This window comes from Vombatus ursinus, unplaced genomic scaffold, assembly GCF_900497805.2.
Source record: "Vombatus ursinus unplaced genomic scaffold, bare-nosed wombat genome assembly UNPS02014181.1, whole genome shotgun sequence".
NCBI lineage: Eukaryota > Metazoa > Chordata > Mammalia > Diprotodontia > Vombatidae > Vombatus > Vombatus ursinus.
In genome coordinates, this window is record NW_020953959.1 from 912,170 (window position 1) to 932,224 (window position 20,055).

The 20,055-nt window shown below is 43.8% G+C and overlaps 1 protein-coding gene across 1 annotated transcript in view; it reads right to left on the bottom strand.

Annotated features, from left to right (window-relative positions):
* Window positions 1-14,899, bottom strand: part of IMMT (inner membrane mitochondrial protein) — a 48,095-nt gene extending 33,196 nt beyond the window's left edge. Inside the window, exons 1-2 of the mRNA XM_027860453.1 lie at window positions 14,748-14,899; window positions 2,442-2,515 (exon numbers count right to left, since the gene is read on the bottom strand). Coding sequence (XP_027716254.1) covers window positions 2,442-2,515; window positions 14,748-14,792 — 119 coding nt within the window. The 5' untranslated portion in view covers window positions 14,793-14,899. The remainder of the gene's footprint in view (window positions 1-2,441; window positions 2,516-14,747) is intronic.
* Between the last annotated feature and the right edge of the window lie 5,156 nt (window positions 14,900-20,055).

Sequence of the window (20,055 nt, forward strand, 5' to 3'; positions counted from 1 at the left end):
CAATGCACCATCTTGCCAATTAGATGTCCAAAAGGCAGAGGTGAGGAAAATCTCAATGTCATTCCTGACTCTTCACTCACCCCACCCCACCCCCACACAATCAGATGGCCAATCGGGTTACTAATCATGGCACACTTTTCACCTGTCTTCCCTCATACAGGCCCCAACCCCACTCACCTGGACTACTGTCAGAGCCTTCAACTGGTCTCCATTCCAACCCTTAGTCCACAAAGTCACCACCATGATTTTCAAAGCATAGGTCTGATCACGTGCCCTGACCTGGAGGCACTAAGAATGTCGTCTGTTCCCTTAGGAGTCAAAGATAAACTCCTGTTTGGCATGTGAAGCTCCTCCTAAGCTGCCCTGGCACCCCCTCCCCACCCCAGTCACCTTCCATATGCACACCAGAACTTGGACACACAGGCTGGAAATCTCTCGCTGCTCACCTCTACCCAGGGAAACCCTGATTTAGGGCAGCTGGCTGGTGCAGCAGATAAGAGTGTTATGTTGGGAATCACAAAGACCTGAGTTCAAATCCAACCTCAGACATGTCAACCCAGGGTAGATTACTTAACCCTCACTTGCCTCAGGATCTTTATCCGCAAAATGGGGATAATAATAGCAACACCAACCTCCCAGAGATGTTGTGAAGATCAAATGAGATAACTGTAAAGCACTTAGCACAGTGCCTGGCACATAGTAGGTGCTACAGAAATGTTAGCTATTACAATAATAATAGTAATCCATTTTATTATCATTATTTCCTTCGAAACTTGGCTAAACCTCCCCTTTCTAATGCAGTATTTCCTGCACTCTCCTACCCTTCCCTCCCGTGCCCAGTATCTCATGCCTCCCTTCCACCCCCCCCATGCAGATTTTTTTTTAACCTGGGACCACAAACTTGTTTTGTTTTTTGATATTTTGAGAGGGGCACTTCGATAACTGGTTTTCTTTGTAATTACATATATTTTATTTTATGCATTTGGGGAGGCCATAGGTCTCACCAGATTGTCCAAGGAATCCATGACACAAAAAAGAAACCCCTACTTGAAGACTGTATTGTGCCAACTTTGTACGTATCCCAAATCTCTCAGCAAAAACTCTGCCTCTCAGTGCACTGGGAGAGCTCCCTCTTCTCCTCTCCGGCCCCGCCCCTCCCTCCCCTCCCCAATTTCCCATGCCTCAGATGCATCCGCACGCTTCCTCCTCCTCCTCCTCCAGCTTATCAGAAGGTGGCCCCTTCTCCTTGCCAAGGCCAACCCTGATGCATGCACATGTGATCCCACCACCCTGTCTTCTCCAGCAGACTGACCCTTCTGTCGTCCCTCCTCTCTTACTCTACTTTGATAGCTCCCTCCCTGTCTCCTGGCTACCCCCTCCTGTCTCCAAACAGGCCGTGCCTTCCTCGGCCGATCCATCCACGCAACCCTGCTAGCGATCATCCTAGCTCTCTCCTCCCCTTGGCGGTTGAACTCCTGAGAAGGCTATCTACACTCGATGCCTCCACTCCCCTTCTTCTGCCTCTCATCACTCAGCTGCAACGACTCTCTCCAAAGTCAGCAGTGATCTCTCAGCGGCCAAATCCAGTGGCTTTTTTCAATCTTCATGCTTCTTGACCTCTCCCTCTACACCATTTCTCATGATGATCACATTAGCTCCCATGGTCTTAATTATTATCCCTATGCAGATGACTCTCAGTTATCTCCTAACCTCTAGACCAGAATCGCTAACTTGCCTACTGGACATAGTGAACTGGAAGTTTCAAAGACATCTTAAATTCAGTATGTCTAAAATTAAAGTCATTATCTTGTCCACTCCCCCATCTCCCACCCCCAATTAACGCTTCTCTTCTGAATATCTCTATGACTAGAGAGAGTCCTGCCATCTTCCTGCTCACCCAAACTTGAAACCGAGGCGTCATCTCAACCCCCTGTCCAATCAGCTGTCAGCTCTGTTGTCTCTATCTCCATATCATCTCTTCTACACAGTCCCCACTCCCCCAACACTGCGACCACCCTGGCCCTGGCCCAGGCCCACACAATCTCACACCCAGACTACTACAATAGAAGGCCCTTCATAAACGCTTGCTGAACGTTCTAACGACAATCAGCTTTGAAAGTATGAGCAATTCTGATCAACACAATGACCAACTATGATTCTGGAGAAATCACAAGGAAAGAGCACTCCTGACGGAAGCTGGATTCGAGGACAGTTTGAAGCACACCCAGCCAAGGCAGGAATTTGTTCTGCTTGATGATACATGATTTTAACAGGGGATTTTGTTTTCCTCAGTTTCTTAACTGGGGGGAAGGAGAGGTAAAGACAAGGCAGATCTTAGTTTTTTTAAAAAATAAAAATTGATTTTATAAAATAAAAAACCCAAGGCTTGCTGATTGTTCATAACTGAAAACATTCATAATGATGAATATTCATTTACATACCCAGAATTTCTTGTTGTAGAGTATCTACGGCATGGTCTCAAGGGACGGAGTACAAATTTCCTACAGAGGCAATTCTAAGGAGGAATAAGAACATACAGAATGAAAGCTAAATTAAAAATATACGTATACTCAAGCTTATATATATATCAGAAGCATATCTCACAAATGTTTGTATTTCATAAAAATGAATTTTTAAATATTCAAATGATTTTCAATAACAAGTTTGACCCTAAACCTTCATCAGCTATGAAATAAACACTGTGATGTCACGGAAAAAACATTTACCTGAGATTTAGGAGACAGGATTTACCTGGCTGGACAATCTTGGGCAAGGTGCAGAGACAGAAAATAGAGTTGGAAATGGAGGACCTCTGATGGCACTACACCCAACCCTGTGTCTGTACCCAAATCTCCTCCACTGCATACCATGCAAGCAGCACCCAGTTCTCATTACCTCCTGTGGCAACCCACTCAACTTCTTTACACTGATACGTATAAACATTTTTATTATTGTTTTATGTAAACTTCCATCAGTCATTAAAAACAAATACATTAACGTATCAAAAAGAGGTAAAAGAATGCAAAGTCATTTGAATACACAGGCAAGTAACAGACACATTTGTTGTTTACTTATTTATTAAAAGAAACAAGTTGTATATGTTAGTTTTATCAAGGTAGTAACAAAGTCATCTAAGTGATCTTAAATGTATTTTGTTGCTATTGGATGTCTTTATTTACACAGCTGTAAGTGAATACATTTGGTTCAGCATCGTAAGTCTTCTTGACTTCTTCCCATTTGTTATTCTTACAATAATATCCTATTACATTCACATACCATTATTCAACCATTCTTAAACTATTAGGTTTATTCCACTTTTGGAATGATCTCATTAATAAGAATAGCATTTCTATAGGGCTGTAAGATTTGTGATTGCATATTGTCTCATTTGAGCACAACAATCCAGTATAAAAATTATTATACCTAATTTTTTTAAGGCAATTGTGACTTGCCCAGGGTCACACAGCCAGTAAAGTGTCAAGTGTCTGGTCCGAGGCTGGATTTGAACTCAGGTTCTCCTGACTCCAAGGCCGGAGCTCTATCCACTGCACCACCTAGCTGCCCCTATTATACCTATTTTACAGATGAGGAAAACTGAGGCGCCCAAAAGTCAAGAAATTTATCTAGGGTCACACAGCCAGTAAGTATCTGCAGCATTCATCAAATTCACATCTTTCTGATTTTCCTGGTAAGAAGGCAGATAGAGACAGAATTAAAAGGGAGCCGAAACTAGATTTGGACTGACAGGATCTAGGTTTAAATTCTATCATTCACTACCCCACCTTCTCTAGACTTCATTTTCCTCATCTGTAAAATGAGACTGACCTCAAGGACCTCCCAGATCTCTTCCAGCTCCTAAGACACCAAGTGTAACACTCTACTACCCACCATGAGGTACAACCAGGAAGCTTTTCCTTATATGAAAAACTGGGCCTCTTTACCCTCCAGCCAATGGCCCTAGTTCTGCCTTCTGTGGCCAAACACAACATTTTTGATGTCTGTTCAACATGAGAGTCCTTTAAATACTTTAAAAGACAACTCTCACCTCCTCTTCCCAATATTCTTATCTCCAATTTCCTGCCTCCCCGCCCCCCTCTCCTTTACAGTCTGTTAATGTCTTCCCTAAAATGGCACCCACAACTAAACACAGTCCCCTAGATAGTCTCCCCAAGGCCAAGCACAGGGGGATCAGATCAATGCCCTTCCATTCTAGGCACTGTGCCTCCTGAAGGCAGCTGCATGTCACATTAGCTTGGGGCTGCCTTGCTGCACTCTGCACTAATAGTGAGGTTTTAATTCACAAAAAAACCGCTAAACTTTCCTCATGAATCATGCTCTAGCACATACCTTGTCTCTCCTGTACTTAGAAAGCTGATTTTTGGGGCAGCTAGGTGGTGCAATAGATACAGCACCGGCCCTGGAGTCAGGAGGACCTGAGTTCAAATCCAGCCTCAGACCAAACACCTGACACTAGCTGTGTGACCCTGGACAAGTCACTTAACCCCAACTGCCTAAAAATAAAAAAAAAAAAGCTGATTTTTCTGAACCCAAGCATAGGACTTAACATTTATGTCTATTAAGTTTCACTCAATTCGGTCAACCAACATCATTTTGGAACCTATCAGACAACACGGTGAACATATATACATATCCCTGCTAGCTTTGTAGACTCTGTGAATGTGATAAATGTGCCATTTATACCTTCAACCAAATAACTGACAAAGATATTAAATAACTGAATCAAGGACAAACCCCTGAGGCATTGCTCTAAAGATCTCCTCCCAAGATCATATCATCCCATTAATAACTAATTCTGGGTTGAGCCATTCAACTAGTGGTCCCATCAGCTAGCCCAAATCAACCAGAGGGCTAGCATAACAGCTCTTATCAAATGTCTTGGTAAAACCTAAGTATCCTGGTATACGTACTGGGAATAACGTCGATAGGATTCCTGCTGTCTATGTTTGTTATCCAACACAAAAGAAAATGAGGCTAGTCGGCCACGACCTGTTCTGGATAGATGAATTATACCAGGCTGGTTCTTGGAGATGGCAAGTTCCCTTTCTAAATGCTCATCGATCTTCCATTTAATAAATTCTACATTTGCACCAGAAATCATGATCAAATTCATCTCACCTTTCTGAAAATTGGGGCATTTGCCCTCCTCTAGTCCTGAGGCACCACCTGACCTCTCCTAATCAAAGCAATCAAAAAAGGTTCAAATTAAGTCCTTTCTTAAGGCTCGCAGATGAAAGGAAAAAGTCAGTTAGGAAAGTTTCATTATGGCTATTCAGATTTATTCACACCTGTTAGCTTGGAATTTCTAACAACATTTTCTCCTAAAACAAAATTGAAGGCAGTGAAGATATAGCATATTTCTTGGCTGAACTTTCAATTGAGGAACATTAGAAAATTACTTTTATAAGTTCCAAGTAAATTTTTCCTAAATCACCACTTCATCAAGGGAAATACTAAACTATGTTGTAAGCCTAGATCCTTTGTCTTCTAGAATATAACATTCCAAGTTCTCAGCTCCCTTAGTTAAGAGCGGTGACTGCTGACCCTCCCTCGGCTCCTCAGTAACTGAATTCTTACTTCTGGATGGTTGTAGTGTTTTCTCTTTGACCTGAAAGTTCTGGATTTTGGCTAGATCGTTCTGGGGAGTTTTCATTTCAGGGTTTCTTACAGTAGATGACCTGTGGATTCTTCCTATTTCCACTTCATTCTAGTTTCAAGAGATCTGAGCAGTTTTCTTTTAAGATTCCTTGAAATATGACATCCGGGCTCTTTATGGTCATAATGTTGGGACAGTCCAATGAGTCTTCCGTTTTTTTCTCTTCTGTTCAATCTGTTTCAAGTCAGCAGTTTTTCTATGGGAGACCTTACATTTTCTTCTATTTCTTTTTCAGTCTCTTGACTTCTTTCAATATTTTCGCTCTCATGGAGTCATGGGCTTCTATTTGGTCCATTCTACTTTTCAGGGAGTTTGTTGCTTAGTTAAGGTTTTTTATCTTGTGTCAAGCTGTTGACTCCCTTCCCAATTCTTTCCTCCATAGCTCTCACTTCTTTTCCAATTTTTTCCTCAAACATTCTCATTTCATTAATAATAATACTTCTAACTTTTTTTTAACTCTTGCTTCACCTTTCCCAGGAATTCCGAGTTTGTGCCCAAGCTGTGCCTTCCTCTGAAGCATTGCTTACAGATGTTTCGGAGTCATTTGCCTCTTCCCTCTTTATGTCTGGAGCATCCCTGCAGCTCTGTGAGGTGAAGTTTTCTGTTGGCTCATTCTTCCTACCTCCTAACTTCAGACTTGATATTGGAGCTGGGCTCTGCATACTCCTGGAGGGAAAGTCCTGGGTATTAAATATCATGTTATTCCAGGATCTCAGGGACAGGCTGGGGAGCTACAGTAAGCTTTCACTGCTCTCAGGGTTCTGATCCAGGCTAAGGTCTGATCCCTGCAAGTTCCTGACCTGGGTTTGGGTCTGAGCAACAGCTGACTGCTGCTGGACTCGGTCCCTTTCAGCCAGCTGGGAAGCCCTGCTGGTTCCAAGAGACCAAACTACAGGCTCCCCTTCAGCTGGTGATTCCACATCTGCAGGCTGAGCCTGAGGCTGGTACCAAGACCCTGCTTTGCTCCTGGGGCCTGAGCTCCTTCCCCTGTTGGTTCACCCGACAGGGCTTCTGGATCTGTGACACGGCCCCGGGTCATGGGGCGCTACAAAGCTGCCAGGCGGCACCTGTCTCCGTCTCAGTGCCTGGGCAGTCCCCAGGGTCTGCACACCTCGCTGCCCATCTACCTAGGCCAACCTGAGATGGACAAATGAGTCACAAATAAGTTTTCCAGATTTCTCCCTAAGAATTCAGTCCGTGCATTTTTTAGCTGTTTGAAGGAGTAATTTTGTGGGAGAAGTTTACAATCCTGTTTCCTGCTGCTCTGCCCTTCTGGATTTTGAAATGAGAAAGCTGGACTAGATATCTAAATTCCCTTCCAGCTCTAAACTTCCATGATTGAGTGAGACTGAATTCAACAAAAATTAAGAAGCTACGGTGTGCAAACTATGTCGGGAGGTACTACTGGGAATACAAAGATAAATAAGGGATACAAAAGGTAAACACGCTCTCCCTCCAGTTCCTTCCCTGGTTTCAACTCTAAGAGCCTTTCTTATAGCCAGCCCTGCCCTGAGCCTTCCTTCCATGTAAGCAGTTACTGACATGTTGTCTCTCCTATTAGAAATGAGATCTCCTTTAGGGCAGACTCTCTGCCTTTGTTTCCCCAGTGTCAGCACAGTGCCTGGCACATCATAAATGCTTCTTGCTTGACCTGGGGCAGTGGACGTGTGAGTCTGTTTTCACTTGTTGACAAGGCAAGTTTTTGAGGTACAGCTGGAGTACCCAGGACACCTACATCGTTAAGAGAGCATTTCTTTAACATGACCCCCTCTGACACATGGTGCCAAGGCCACCATGGCTATGCCAGCTTCTCAGGTCAGTCCTATTCTCATGACCTTTTGAAATAAGAGAATCAGCATCATGGAATATCAAAACTGGGAGGCCCACAGACTCACTAGGTCTAGAAGGGATCTTCATATCATCAGCAGCAGGCACATAGAAATGCCACATTCCACAAGAAGCTTTTCCTGATCTGGCTTTCCTCTTTTATTTCTAATTTATCATGTACATAGCTTGTTGGTATGTATAGCTGTCTGCATGTTTTCTCCCCCACTAGACTGTGAGCTCCTGGAGAGCAGGGTCTTCTTTTCCCTTTCTTTGTATCCCCAGCATTTAGCACATTACTTGGCACACAGTATGCACTTAATGTTTATTGACTGCCTGCCAAGCACTGGGCCAAGCGCTGGGGAGACAAAAGCAAAAACATGGCGCCCTCCTTCTGAGCTTAGCCCAAGTTAGCCTGCATCTATCTTCTATATATGTACATAGTTGTTTGCAAGCTGTTTCTCCCATTAGACTGGGAGCTGCCTGAAGGCAGAGAACTGATTAAAGCCTGGCACACAGTAAGCACTTAATAAATGCTTGCTTGTTGACTTGACTTATGGGGGAAAAAACTGGATAAAGTGCTTCATATTTTTTGTAACCTTCAACTGATTATGATGAGTTCACGGCCCACTGGTTGGTAGCTGTCCTCCATGCTCGAGGACCAAAATGACGTCACTGTGCTGGGCCCGAGGTATGGTGTGTCCAACTGTGGCTCATCAGACCGACAGGAGCTCGGAAGGCTCAGGCCAAGCACAAATATTCCACATGAATATTGGGAGTGGAGAGGGCTCTAAATTGGAGCACCTCACGTTTCTTTAGGGCTGCTACAATTCTGCTTTGCTCATAAAGCACAGCACCTTCTTTGATGCTGGACAGCCCTAAATAAAAATTAGAAAAAAATCAGAGACACATGAAAGTTTATAAGCTTACAGAAAATTTGTAAGTATACAGATGTGGGACATAACTATTATTAATATTCAAAACACTGTAAGTGAACCATGTTTTTTGCACTGATCTCATTCGGATCACTGGAGTGGAATTTGCATCTTTAGAGAGCGCTATCACCAGAAAAATTATGTCTAAGTCAACCAGGCAAGAATCTGTGTGAATTACCAGAAAATTCCATTTGCTCTGGCAGGCCAGATTCCAACTCTGCTTAGGGGTGGACACTGGGTTCTCAGAGTCCTCATCACATCCATACCCCTTGAAGCTCTAGAACAGGGCAAAGCCACCAAATCTCTGCCAATGTCTGCTCCTGCTCACTCCACACTAAGTGGAGAATACAGAAGCAGATTAGGACTCACATGGTCCTAAAGAAACTTGCAATTTGGTTGGGCAAACAAGGCTACGTGTATGAAATAATCAGATAATTTCATGTAGCTTACAGAAAAAAAAGTAGCAATGTGTATGTTTAGTCAGTAGGTGCTATAAGCTAGAAAGGAAGGCAAGAGAGAGAGAATATTAGTTAAGAATTATCTGAGAAGGTTGTGATGACTGACTCCTCCCCAATCATCATGTGTACCTAGGGGTTACCTTTTTTGTTTGCTATAAATACATGTTTATAAACATTAAAGACAAAAGAATGTTCTAGTGTTTAGGGGAAGGGATAAGTATGAAAAAAGAGGAGGAGAAAGCAAATTCTAAGCTGACTGAATTCAGGACAAGGATAACTTTAAGAAACATAAGTATCTGTACTGTGCCAGGGAAAATTAATTCAACAAGCATTTATTAAACCTGTACTTTATACCAGGCACTGTGCTAGGAGATGGGGATACAGAGGGGAAAAAAAGTCAATCAGTTCCAGACCTCAGGAGGTCAGTATCACTGGATCCCTGACTATGGGGTGAAGGTTTTAGGTTTAAGAAGGCATGGTGGTATGAAAGCAATGCATATGTATGCTAGACAGAAAACAGTTCAGAATTTTGTTAGAATTTGAACTACATGGAAGGGATAGTGAAAGAATAAGGAAGAATCCCAGATTCGGAACAGAGGAATGATAGAATGAGGTTTAGAAGAATTCAGGTTAATGGGCCACTTCACCTAAATCAAGAAAGGGCCTGAAAAGCAAGGCACAGATTGAAAGCAGAACGAAATCAGGAGGTGATGATAGTATTTAGGATGGTTGGAGGGGAGGGGGGAAGAGGAACAGTACAAATAGTGAAGAGAGGAATCCATGATATATTGAGGAAGAATTGAAAGAAAAATTGGAAGATCATAACCTCTCCACAACACTTAGTACAGTAGACCAGGGTCTCATTCAGGTTTTGGGATCAAGGTTTCTGGCCAAAGTGACTAGGGGAAAGATATCCCAACTGACAGAAATGGAAAATTTGGAAAGAGACATGGGATGGTAACTCAAAGAGGCAGGACAGTAAAGTAAACAAATCAAGATTTTTCATTTTCAAAAAATGGGATAGGCTTGTACCTTTTTAAAGGCAGAATCTGGTGACTGGCAAAGAGAAAACAAAAATGTCAGAGCTAGTGTGAAAGCAAGGCTTCTCAAGAGTTGCACCTAAAACACAAAATAGGCTTCAGTGTGAAGGAGGGAAAATACCTATAGTTTTTGATACCGAAAATGAGAGGAGACAGAGATACACTAGAGAGAAGAGGCAAGAGCAAACAAGACAATTCCTGGCACACAGCTTTAATCGTCAATGACCAACATAAGAACTCTCATTCTCAGTGACAGAGAAAGTCACAACCACTCTCCTGCATACAGGAAGACTAAGAACCTATCACTGAGTTTGGTCATAAAAATCACACAGTTTTGAAGTTGGAAGGGACCATCATGTCCAACCATTTTCATTTTGTAGATGAGGAAAGTGAAACCCCAAAAAACGTCTTAGTGCCCAACATCTCGTAGTGAGCTTCAGACAGAGGAGTCTGTGAGCTTCCAGGAATCCCAGGCCTCTGGTTCTCTGCAGCAGAGAATGTCAAGTATCAGGTGAGTAATACTACAGGGACTTCAGTCTCTGCAAACCCACTTCTGGATTACAGAATCACGGAGTGTGCAAGTCAGAATGGACCTCCAGGGCCATTTTATTGTTATTGAGTCATTTCAGTTGTGTCCTACTCATTGTGACCCCATTTGGGGTTTTCTTGGCAAAGGTACTGGAGTGGTTTGTGATCTCCTTCTCCAGCTCATTTGACAGAGGAGAAACTGAGGCAAACAGCGCCAAGTGACTTGTCCAGGGTCACACAGCTGGTACGTCTGAGGCTGAATCTGAACTAAGGAAGAGTCTTCCAGGTTCCAAGCCCAGTGTTCTGGGCACTATGGCGCCACACAGCCGCCATCTAGTCCATACACCAGAAGAAGTCACACAATCAATAAGTGATTATCTAGGCTGCTTGAAGACCTCTGCACTAAAGGTCTCCTATACAAGATATAAGAGGAAATGATTCTGATTTATGAGACAAAGAACCATTCCCAAATAGATGAATGGTCAAGGCATATGAATTAGGCAGGTTTTTAAAAAAAATTAAAATGCACGCTATCAACAACCACAAAATCACTAATAATTTTTTTTTGGCTTTTTGGTTAGGCAATCGGGGTTAAGTGACTTGTCCAGGGTCACACAGCTAGTTAAGTGTCAAGTGTCTGAGGCCAGATTTGGACTCAGGTCCTCCTGACTCCAAGGCTGGAGCTCTATGCACTGTGCCATCTAGCTGCCCCAAAATCACTAATAATTAAAGAAATGAAAATTAACACAACTCTCAGGTTCCACTTCATACCTATCTGATTGGCAAAGATGACAAATACTTAGAGGAATTATTACACTAATGCACTGTTAGTGAAGCTGTGAACTAGTCCAGCCATTCTAGAAGGTAATTTAGAACTATGCCCAAAAAGGTGCTGTTTGCATTTCCTTTGCCACAGCCATGCTGCTACCTATACCCCAAAGAGAGCAAAGAGGAAAAGAATCCATATTTACAAAAATATCCACAGCAGTTCCTTTCATAGTAGCCAAAACTGGAAAATCAAGGGGCACCTTCTCATCAGGGAAAGGCCAAACAAATTACGGCCTATGAAGGTAGTACAAAATCATTGTGCCACAAGAATGACAAAATGGACAGCTTCAAAGGAAACTGGGAAGAGTCAAATTTGAAAGGGAAGAGACTGGTCTGGGCTGCCTTTTGATGCATTTATAGGAGGACATGGAGGAGAATCACACAGAATCAAGAGATGTGGATGGCCTATAGCAGGAAGCTATTGTGAAATAACTCAAAAATTTTTTAAAAAATTAATAAAACTTTAAAAAAAATTATCTATACTGTAACTGAAAACTGTAAGAATCATTAAAATCATATTTATATTAGAGAATGTCCACAGCCATGAACTGTCACTGTTTCTCCCACCCCGCTCAAGTGAGGATATATAATTGTGGGAGTCCAGGGTGCCAAAATGGGACAGTGAACTCCAATATGCCAATGGATCTATGTTATTGCATTGTTATGAATACTCCTTTGAACAATGCAGATTACAATCCACTCACGTCTCTTGACTCTGTGTGACTCTCCTCCACATCCTCCCATAAACTTATCAAAAACTGTCATCAAAAGGCAACCCAGACCAATCTCCTCCTTTTCAAATCTGGCCTGAGCTTACTTAGTTTTCATCCCAGGCCCCCTCCCCCAAGATGTACCCTATATAGACTGTCCATCCAACTGCCAATAAGAGTCTGGACAACAGTATTTCTTATCCACCTTGTTTTTTCAGTGTGGATAACAGACACAACAAGCTCTTTTGCGTGATCATGGCTCTCATCCCTAAATGATCCTAAAACAACTTTTTCAAAAGGTCAGAAAGGTAGGAATGCCCCCAGTGACAGTGTGGGTGGCAGCAAGTCTAACAGCAGGCATCAGTTAAGTGGGTGGCCTGTTGCAATGCTTCAAGGCATGTGATTGGGCTACCAAACCCTGAGCTCCATTATTTCGTAGGGCTGCTGTCATGACATCACAGAAAAGGGTCCTGAAAGGTGAGAGTCAAAAGTCCTCCCCAAAATAACAGAATTTCATTAGAATTTTAAAATCAATATGTTTAAAGTTGTATAAGCAACAATGATTACTAAATGACCAACTACATAAAAAGTTAGTATGTTATAAAGAATGCAAAAAGCAAAACCAGAATATACACCAACTACAAACATGAAAAAAATAGCAACAAAATTTAAAAAAATACACATAAGAAAAAAAAAATCAGAAGGGAACCAGGAATGAAACAGTATTATTACATTTTATTTTCATAGCTTAATGTTACTACACACCTTTTTAAAAAAATGTCAATAACTGAGTTTAGACTTTTATGGACCTTTTTGTAATTCTGTATTCAAATGTTTTTGTTGAAGGTTTCTAAGCTCAGAATAAATTTTACAAACTGGTGGTCCAAGGGGGTAGAGAGAACAGCTAAGCTGATAGCTTGGTCAGCTCTGCCAAGACCAACATCAGCTCCCAATAAGCTCTGATCAAATGGGGCCCAGAGATCTTTTTCCTGGGCAATACAGTAAAAGCCTTCTGGAGTAGTATTTTGGCCTGCCTGGGAGTCAGGAAGATCTGGATTAAAAACCTTCCACTGACACATGCCAGAGGTGTGACTATGAGCACGTCCACTTCATCTCTCCCTGTCCAGGCACAGGACAACTCTCTAAGACTAAAAGTTATACATGGCTAAATTTCCAGGTCTGTACAGGACTGGAGTTTCTATACCAGGAGGTCATTACCTTGATAAAATAAAAGTCCTGGACGAAAAAAAGAAACCCCCATGAAAGGAAAAATAAGGGTTAAGGTTTTGCCTATTAGGTCCATAAAAGTGGGGGTGTGCACAGGCCTAGGAAGTGAGCATTTGGGAGGAAATCCAAGAGCTGGCGCCTGGCAAGAATTTCTGGAGTCACCTGGGAGGAGGAAAAGGGAAAAAAGAACGCAAGTTGTTCTGACTACTATCTCAGCAGTGCCGGGCCTCCCTGCCCCAAAATATCTATACCAAATTAATTCCTGCAATTAGGTTCCTTGGATTTAAGAGCAATTTAACCCTGAAGGATAACATGGGAAGGAGGAGAGGGAGGGAGGCCTAGGCAGACCGTTAGAGACAAGCTGGACCTCAGAACTTGTCAGAGGAGCAGCTCCCTCACCCCACCTCTCCTTCCCTGGTAACCAGAGAGCGCTGGCAGTTTGGGAGGAAAAGGGACAGGCCTGGCATGGGGTACACACCTCAAAGCCGATTAAATAAACACTGGCCAAGCAGCACCCGCTCACGGACAGGGACACCAACCACTACTTCATTTAAACCACAAGGTTCCAGCGCAATCTCTTCTCTCTGCTCACATGCCCCGTGTGTAGGCTGCCTTTATGCTGTTCAGACCAGACTTCGATTGGCTGTCTTTTATTCTGGGTTTCCCCAAAGTCGTGGTGCAGTTTAAACGCTCGCTAATTAAATTAAAGCTTAATTAACAATCAGCTCCACTTCCGAAGCCTGTATTCTTGCCAGGCTCCTCGTGACCGTGGGGACGGGGCTCCCTGACATCAGCTCTGGCACGGTGTCCTGCCACAAGGTCACGACTCCTGTCCTCCTCTCCCTTTTGCAAGGACCCCGAAACCCCATCTTTAGGGTTTCCCACTAGTCAGAAGCTCTAAGTAAGACCAGTTAGAAAAGGGCCCCGACCCCCGGCATAGTAATAAACTGGGCAGAGAAAAAAGGCCTTTAAAGGCCAGTCGGCTGTCCCAGAGGAGGGTCAACCTTGCTTCCGACAGCCCTCGAACTACCGCTCCCAGCAGCCCATGCGGCCGCCCACTCGCCCAAGTCAGGCTATGCAGCCACTCGGGAGCCCCGAGGCCTGCTGGGAACTGTAGTCCCCTGTAGACCGCCTCACTCCGGGCACGCAGGCCCGCCCCTCGACCTTCAGCCACTGGCTGAGGCCACCCGGGCACGCGGCGCACCAGCCACCCCGACGCCGGTTGGCCTCCATTGGCCTTTTTCAGCGAACGGCGAGCGGGGATTGGCGGAGCGCCGCGAGGCCCCCCCCCCGGTCCCGCCGGCCCGCCCAGCCGCAACCTTTTCCCTCTCCCCACCTAGCAATCACCCCTAATTCATTCTGCTCCAGGGAATTCCCAAGTTAACGGCCGACCGCGCCCCCGAGCTCTCGAGAGGCCCCAGGGCGAGCGTCTGGACGTCCGCGAGCGCGCTCCGCCCAGGCCTCGCCGGAGTCTCCCCGCCCCTCGCCTTCCGTTGGCGGCCCCGCACGCCCCCCGCGCTCACCTGGGCGGTGGCGCTCACGCCCGTTAGCTGATAAACCCGCAACATCTCTTCGGGCCGGCGGGACGCGCGTGTTGGGGCGAGCTGCCGCGAGCACGGGAGGGCGTACGTACGTATTCCCCGGCCGCCCCCTCAACGCCAAGCCCGGCTGCACGCAGAAGAGGGGAAACCGGCGGAACCGCGCAAGCGCAAGCGCAAACCGCCGGCCGCCCCGCCGTCCTGCCAGACTGACGGCGTAGGAAAGGGGCGGGCGAGGGAAGTGTTGATTGACGGCTGGCGTCAGCAAATAGGGACGCCGGCGGCGCAGGGGAGGATTGGTGGGATGAGAGGAAGAGGCGGGGTGATTCCGAGCCGGCCTCGTCTGTCGGACCAAAGCCTGGTACCGTGAAAAGCGTCGGGAGGCGTGGCCTGTAGGCCAACTTCCGGCTTCCGGCCTGAGGCCTGGTAGCGAAGCCCTGCAGTGACAAACCTGAGTTCGACAAAAATTGGTGCTCTGAGCCCGTGCTCTCGTGTCTCAGTTAGTTCCCGACTGTGCGGTGTGCGGCGTCAGTGGTTAGGAATGACATTGACACTGCAGTGGGCTCTCCCCGAAATGGAGGAGAGACTGAAATCCAGGCAACACTGGGGGGGGGGCGGGGGGCCCTGTGGACTAGGGAAGAGAGAGGGCTCAGGACGGACTTGTTCTCTCTTTAATTGTTTAAACGACTGGCACGTGACAGTCACCCATACATTCCCTGCTCTCGAGGGGCTCATATTATAATGAGAGCGACGATATATAATTCAGTATATACACACACTCATTATATAACATGTTAATACAATAACAATATATAACTCAAGATAACCGGGACTAATAATGAGAGCGACAATATATAATTCAATATATATAATAGTAATTACATAACATAATAACAATATATAATTCAAGATAACCAGGAGACTGTGTGGCTTAGTGAACAGGGTATTGCTGTCTCAATTAGCTTTGGAAAAAACAATAAAACAGTATTTCAGTTTCCTAATCTGTAAAATAGATTGGATTCATTGGTTTCTCTTTCAGATGTAAATCTATGATCCAGCATCTCATCCGAGGCAAAATTTGAACCTAGATTCTCTTAAATCCAGAGGCAATGCTCTCATGTTTGTGTAAATGTTGTTTCCCCAGAGCTTAGCACCCAGTAGGTGCTTAACATATTTGTAGAATTATGTAGTTGAATTCTGTCTCCCTCCAAGGGAATGTCCTGGGAATAATAGGTGGAAGCTTTCCAATGAATTTAGTTGCACATAAATTTGTGAGTCCTCATCTCCATCTCTTAGAATCCCTAGTTTCCTTCAAAGCCCAGGCAAAGGTCACCACCTATCTTAGGCTTTCCTGGATTACCTCCAACTGCCAGTGCCTCCACCACCTCCCCAAACCACAATTGCCTTATAATTGTTTTTCTAATATATGTACATACATATCTCCTCTTACAGTTTCTTGAGTTCAAGAACTTTCATTTTTTCTTTGTATTCTTAGTGCCTAGTCTACATTAATTGTTTGATAAATGCCATTCCACTGACAGCACTATCTGAAAGTGAGGTAGGGTTAGGGTTAGGGTTAGGGTCACTTCCCGACATTGGAAGTGATCAATCAGAAAAGCTGTAATTCCCACATAGTAAGAGATGTTGGGCTATATGACCTTCCAACAGTATGAATACCTCATGGTTGTATTGTGTTTTGAGGTTTGCAAAGTACTTTGCTCACAATGACCCTATGAGGTGTGTAGTACAAGTATTATGAACCAAGGCTTGTAGCACTCTACTATATCAATGAATTGTAACATTTTTGAGTATATGTCCTGTATATTCCAAGCAAAGAAAATTTCTAACCCCTATTTTCTGAATGTCATCAATTTTGACCTCTTTTGTTTGTGAAGACAAACCAGCCTTTTTAGGAGAAACCCACCCACAGGTTACCTGGTTCTGGGTAAGATCACACTCAGGCACAGCTGATGATGACCTTTATTACAGCCCAAATAATTTTTTTTTCAAACTAAAAGGAAAAGCACATGAACACCCTTCTCATGTTATGCAATTTGTCCCTTTGAAGCCATGCATCATCAGTGCATGATTGAGATACATTAAATATTGATAAAAAGCATATGTGTAAAACAATAAAAGAGTAAGTTTTGATCATTTCAGAATTCCAGATAATTTTCACATCTAACTAGATTAATCACAAAACAGTGTCCCTCAAGAGAGGTAGTGATATTCTCTGGGAAAATCTGAGATAAAGAGATAGATTTTTGGTACTTTATGCTTAGGAAACATTTCCAGCAAGTATTAAGTTGATTTTTTTTCTGAAGGTTTTTGAAATTAAATTGTATCTTAAATTGATTTTTAAAAGAAATTGTTCTTTTCCCCATAAAAAGTGTGATTACTGTAAATGAGGGTAGACATAAAATGCACAAAATAAAATCAAATTATGCATTTATGACATACACACAAAATGTTTTTTAAATATCTGAATCATAATTGTGACTGTGGTACCTTATTCTGGCTTGGTGACCCCCGGTTTCTTAAATATAGCTCCATCCTATATTTTCTAATGTGAAATCATCCCTTTACTTCCTCTCTGCACTTGACTTTCTAGACAAACTAGCCTACTGTTCCCCATAAACAACAGTCCATCTCCTTCCACACCTTTGCCAGAGTCTGTTGATGCCTGGAATGTACTCCCTTCCTCACCTCTGGCCCTTGGAATCCCTAACTCCCTTCAAGACATAGTCCAAGTGCTACCAGAACTTCCATGAGGCCTTAACTTAATTTGTCCTTCCACTCCAAAAATTAATTTACAAATCCAATTATCATATATGTTTGTCTATGTGTGTATATATATATATATATATATCCTTAAGTGTTGTCTCCTCCTCCAATGGAAAGTGAGCCCCTAATTGTTTAGTGCCTAAGGGTGCAACGTCTGTTAAATAGAATTCTATTAATAATTGTTGAATTGACTTGAAGGCTATGTTGATGTTGTAACAAGTTCTGGCAGAGCCTGGGTCTGCTGGTGGGTGTTGTCCAAGGATTAGCTGCAGGGTGATCAATTTTTAGTCCACAGCCACACACTTGAAAACCATTTACTGAGCTGTAGAGGGTCCACCCTGTGTTTGTAGGTGGAGTGCCCACACCAGGAAAATTGCCAGTCCTTGAGGCCCTGAATTGGTCAAGAATGGTGACCCATGGGCAATAGGGATCAGTCATAAGGATATAATAAACACATAAAAAGTTTACAGTATAGGGAGGTGGGGAGAGAGGATGATTAGGCCTAATAGAGTAGGACTTGTGTGAGACACTTTGTCCATTAGGAATAAATTCATAACTGGCATTTTATATGATGCTTTTGCAAAGTGGTTTACATACATTGTCTCAATTGAACCTCACAATAGCCCTGTGAGATTGATAATAAGTATCCCTATTTTATCTGAAGAAATTGAGGCTTATGAGGAAGGTTACTAGTTACATAGCCACTGTCTTGGAGGCAAGATTTGAACCCAGATATCCTTCCTCCAACATTTATGCAGGTTAATGTTATCAGTTAATATAATCAGTACTACAAGAGTTTTGAGGAGGGAGGACACCTCGAGCTAGAGCAATCAGCAGATGTTTCCTTGAGAAGTTAAGGGGATTGTGTTATGACAGAAAGAGCCCAGGATCTGGAGTCAAAAGACCAGTGTTTGAATCCCAGCAGTACTTCCCACCTGGGTCATTCATTCTGGCCACATCAACCACTCTGGATCTGAGTTTCCTAAACTATCCAATAAGAGGGTTGAAGCAGATGATTGCTAAAGCCCCTTCTGGTTCCAAATCCTGTGGCACTATTATTTCATCAATGAGTCCATTGAATAAATATCATTCTATACCTGCTGTTTCAGGAGTTGGCTAAACCAAGAGTCACTTTCCTCAAGTAGTCTACTTTCTCAGGAGAGAATACAATCAAAATGTACACACAAGATAACTGAGGGGGAGGGGCAAGGCAGGGAAGGCTGGGCACTCATTGGCGAGATCAGGAAAGGTGTCAAGTAAAAGGTGGTGCTTGAACTGAGAAGCTGGAGAGCATTCTAAGTGTAGCAGGAATTGGATGGGAAAATACCCCATGGAGCATGAATGAGGATGGGTCTGGGGGGCAGGGGGAGCATCCCATGGAGCATTTGTAGAACTCCCCTAGCAACTGCCATTGAGACAGTAGCTCAATACTTAAAGGATTGGCCTTGGAGGATGACCCAGCAAACCCTGAATGCTTCTTTGGATCTCCACCCTACCCTGTGATGGTGGCAGGGCCCCTGCATTGTATCAGTTAAGAAGAGACAAATTTTTTTTTTTGTCTTTCTCCCTCTAGATTAAATAGCATGTGAATACCTCTTGAGGGATTCCCTATTAAAAGTGGGAGGAGCTGGAGCTGACTTCTACCTCAGCAGCATGGGAGCAGAGGATGCTTGTCCTATCTAGGCAAGCCTAAGTCAGGGTATGGGGTGGCCTCTTCTGCTTCCTTTCTCTCCCTGAGCATAGGTGACCACACATCAATCCGGAGATGGACATTTCCAGCCTTGGAGGAAATCTTGAGAGGTTGGGAACTCCCAGTTTCTCAGTCAACGAAGGCTGTACCTAAGGAGGTGCCCCTGGCTATGACTATAGCATTTGTTAGAAAATATGACCATCGGCAGGAGGATGAACCCAACCCCTGCCTGGCTCACTAGAAGACATGAAGCTGGAGGGAACTGTTCAGATGGCACAGAGTGGAGGTGAAGATAAAATGCCAATTTAGCAGTCCACAGGATGTTTCATGCTTTGATGTTGTAAGTATCAACCTCCCATGAAAGCATGACAAGAGTTTTAAATGACTATTTCTTGGGTTGGGTTTTTTTTGGTCAATGTACACTTGTGAATTTTGTGATTTCTGTTCCATGAAGGAAATGAGTGGCTATGCTATACCTGATCTACATTATGCATTGAGTAGCTTTCTTTTGCTCCATTCTGAGGAAACTCTAGACAAAAGCCAAACCTGAGCATTAAATGATTCTTTCTGGGGCTGTGGGGTGAGGATGTAAAGAGCCCCGGGAAGGCTGACCCCTCTCTTTGCATGGGTCCAATATTGAGAAGCGTCCCTTGGAGTGGAGGAGAGGTCAGGCGGCCCAGCCCCTCTGGGTTCTGTGGTGTACAGGCATGGGGGACATCAAAGAGACAGTAAATTAAATGTCATGTAAAGTAGTTAATGTAGCAAGCAGATCAATACAGCTAGTAGAGTACATAAGAGGGAGTATATCAGTTTAGAAAA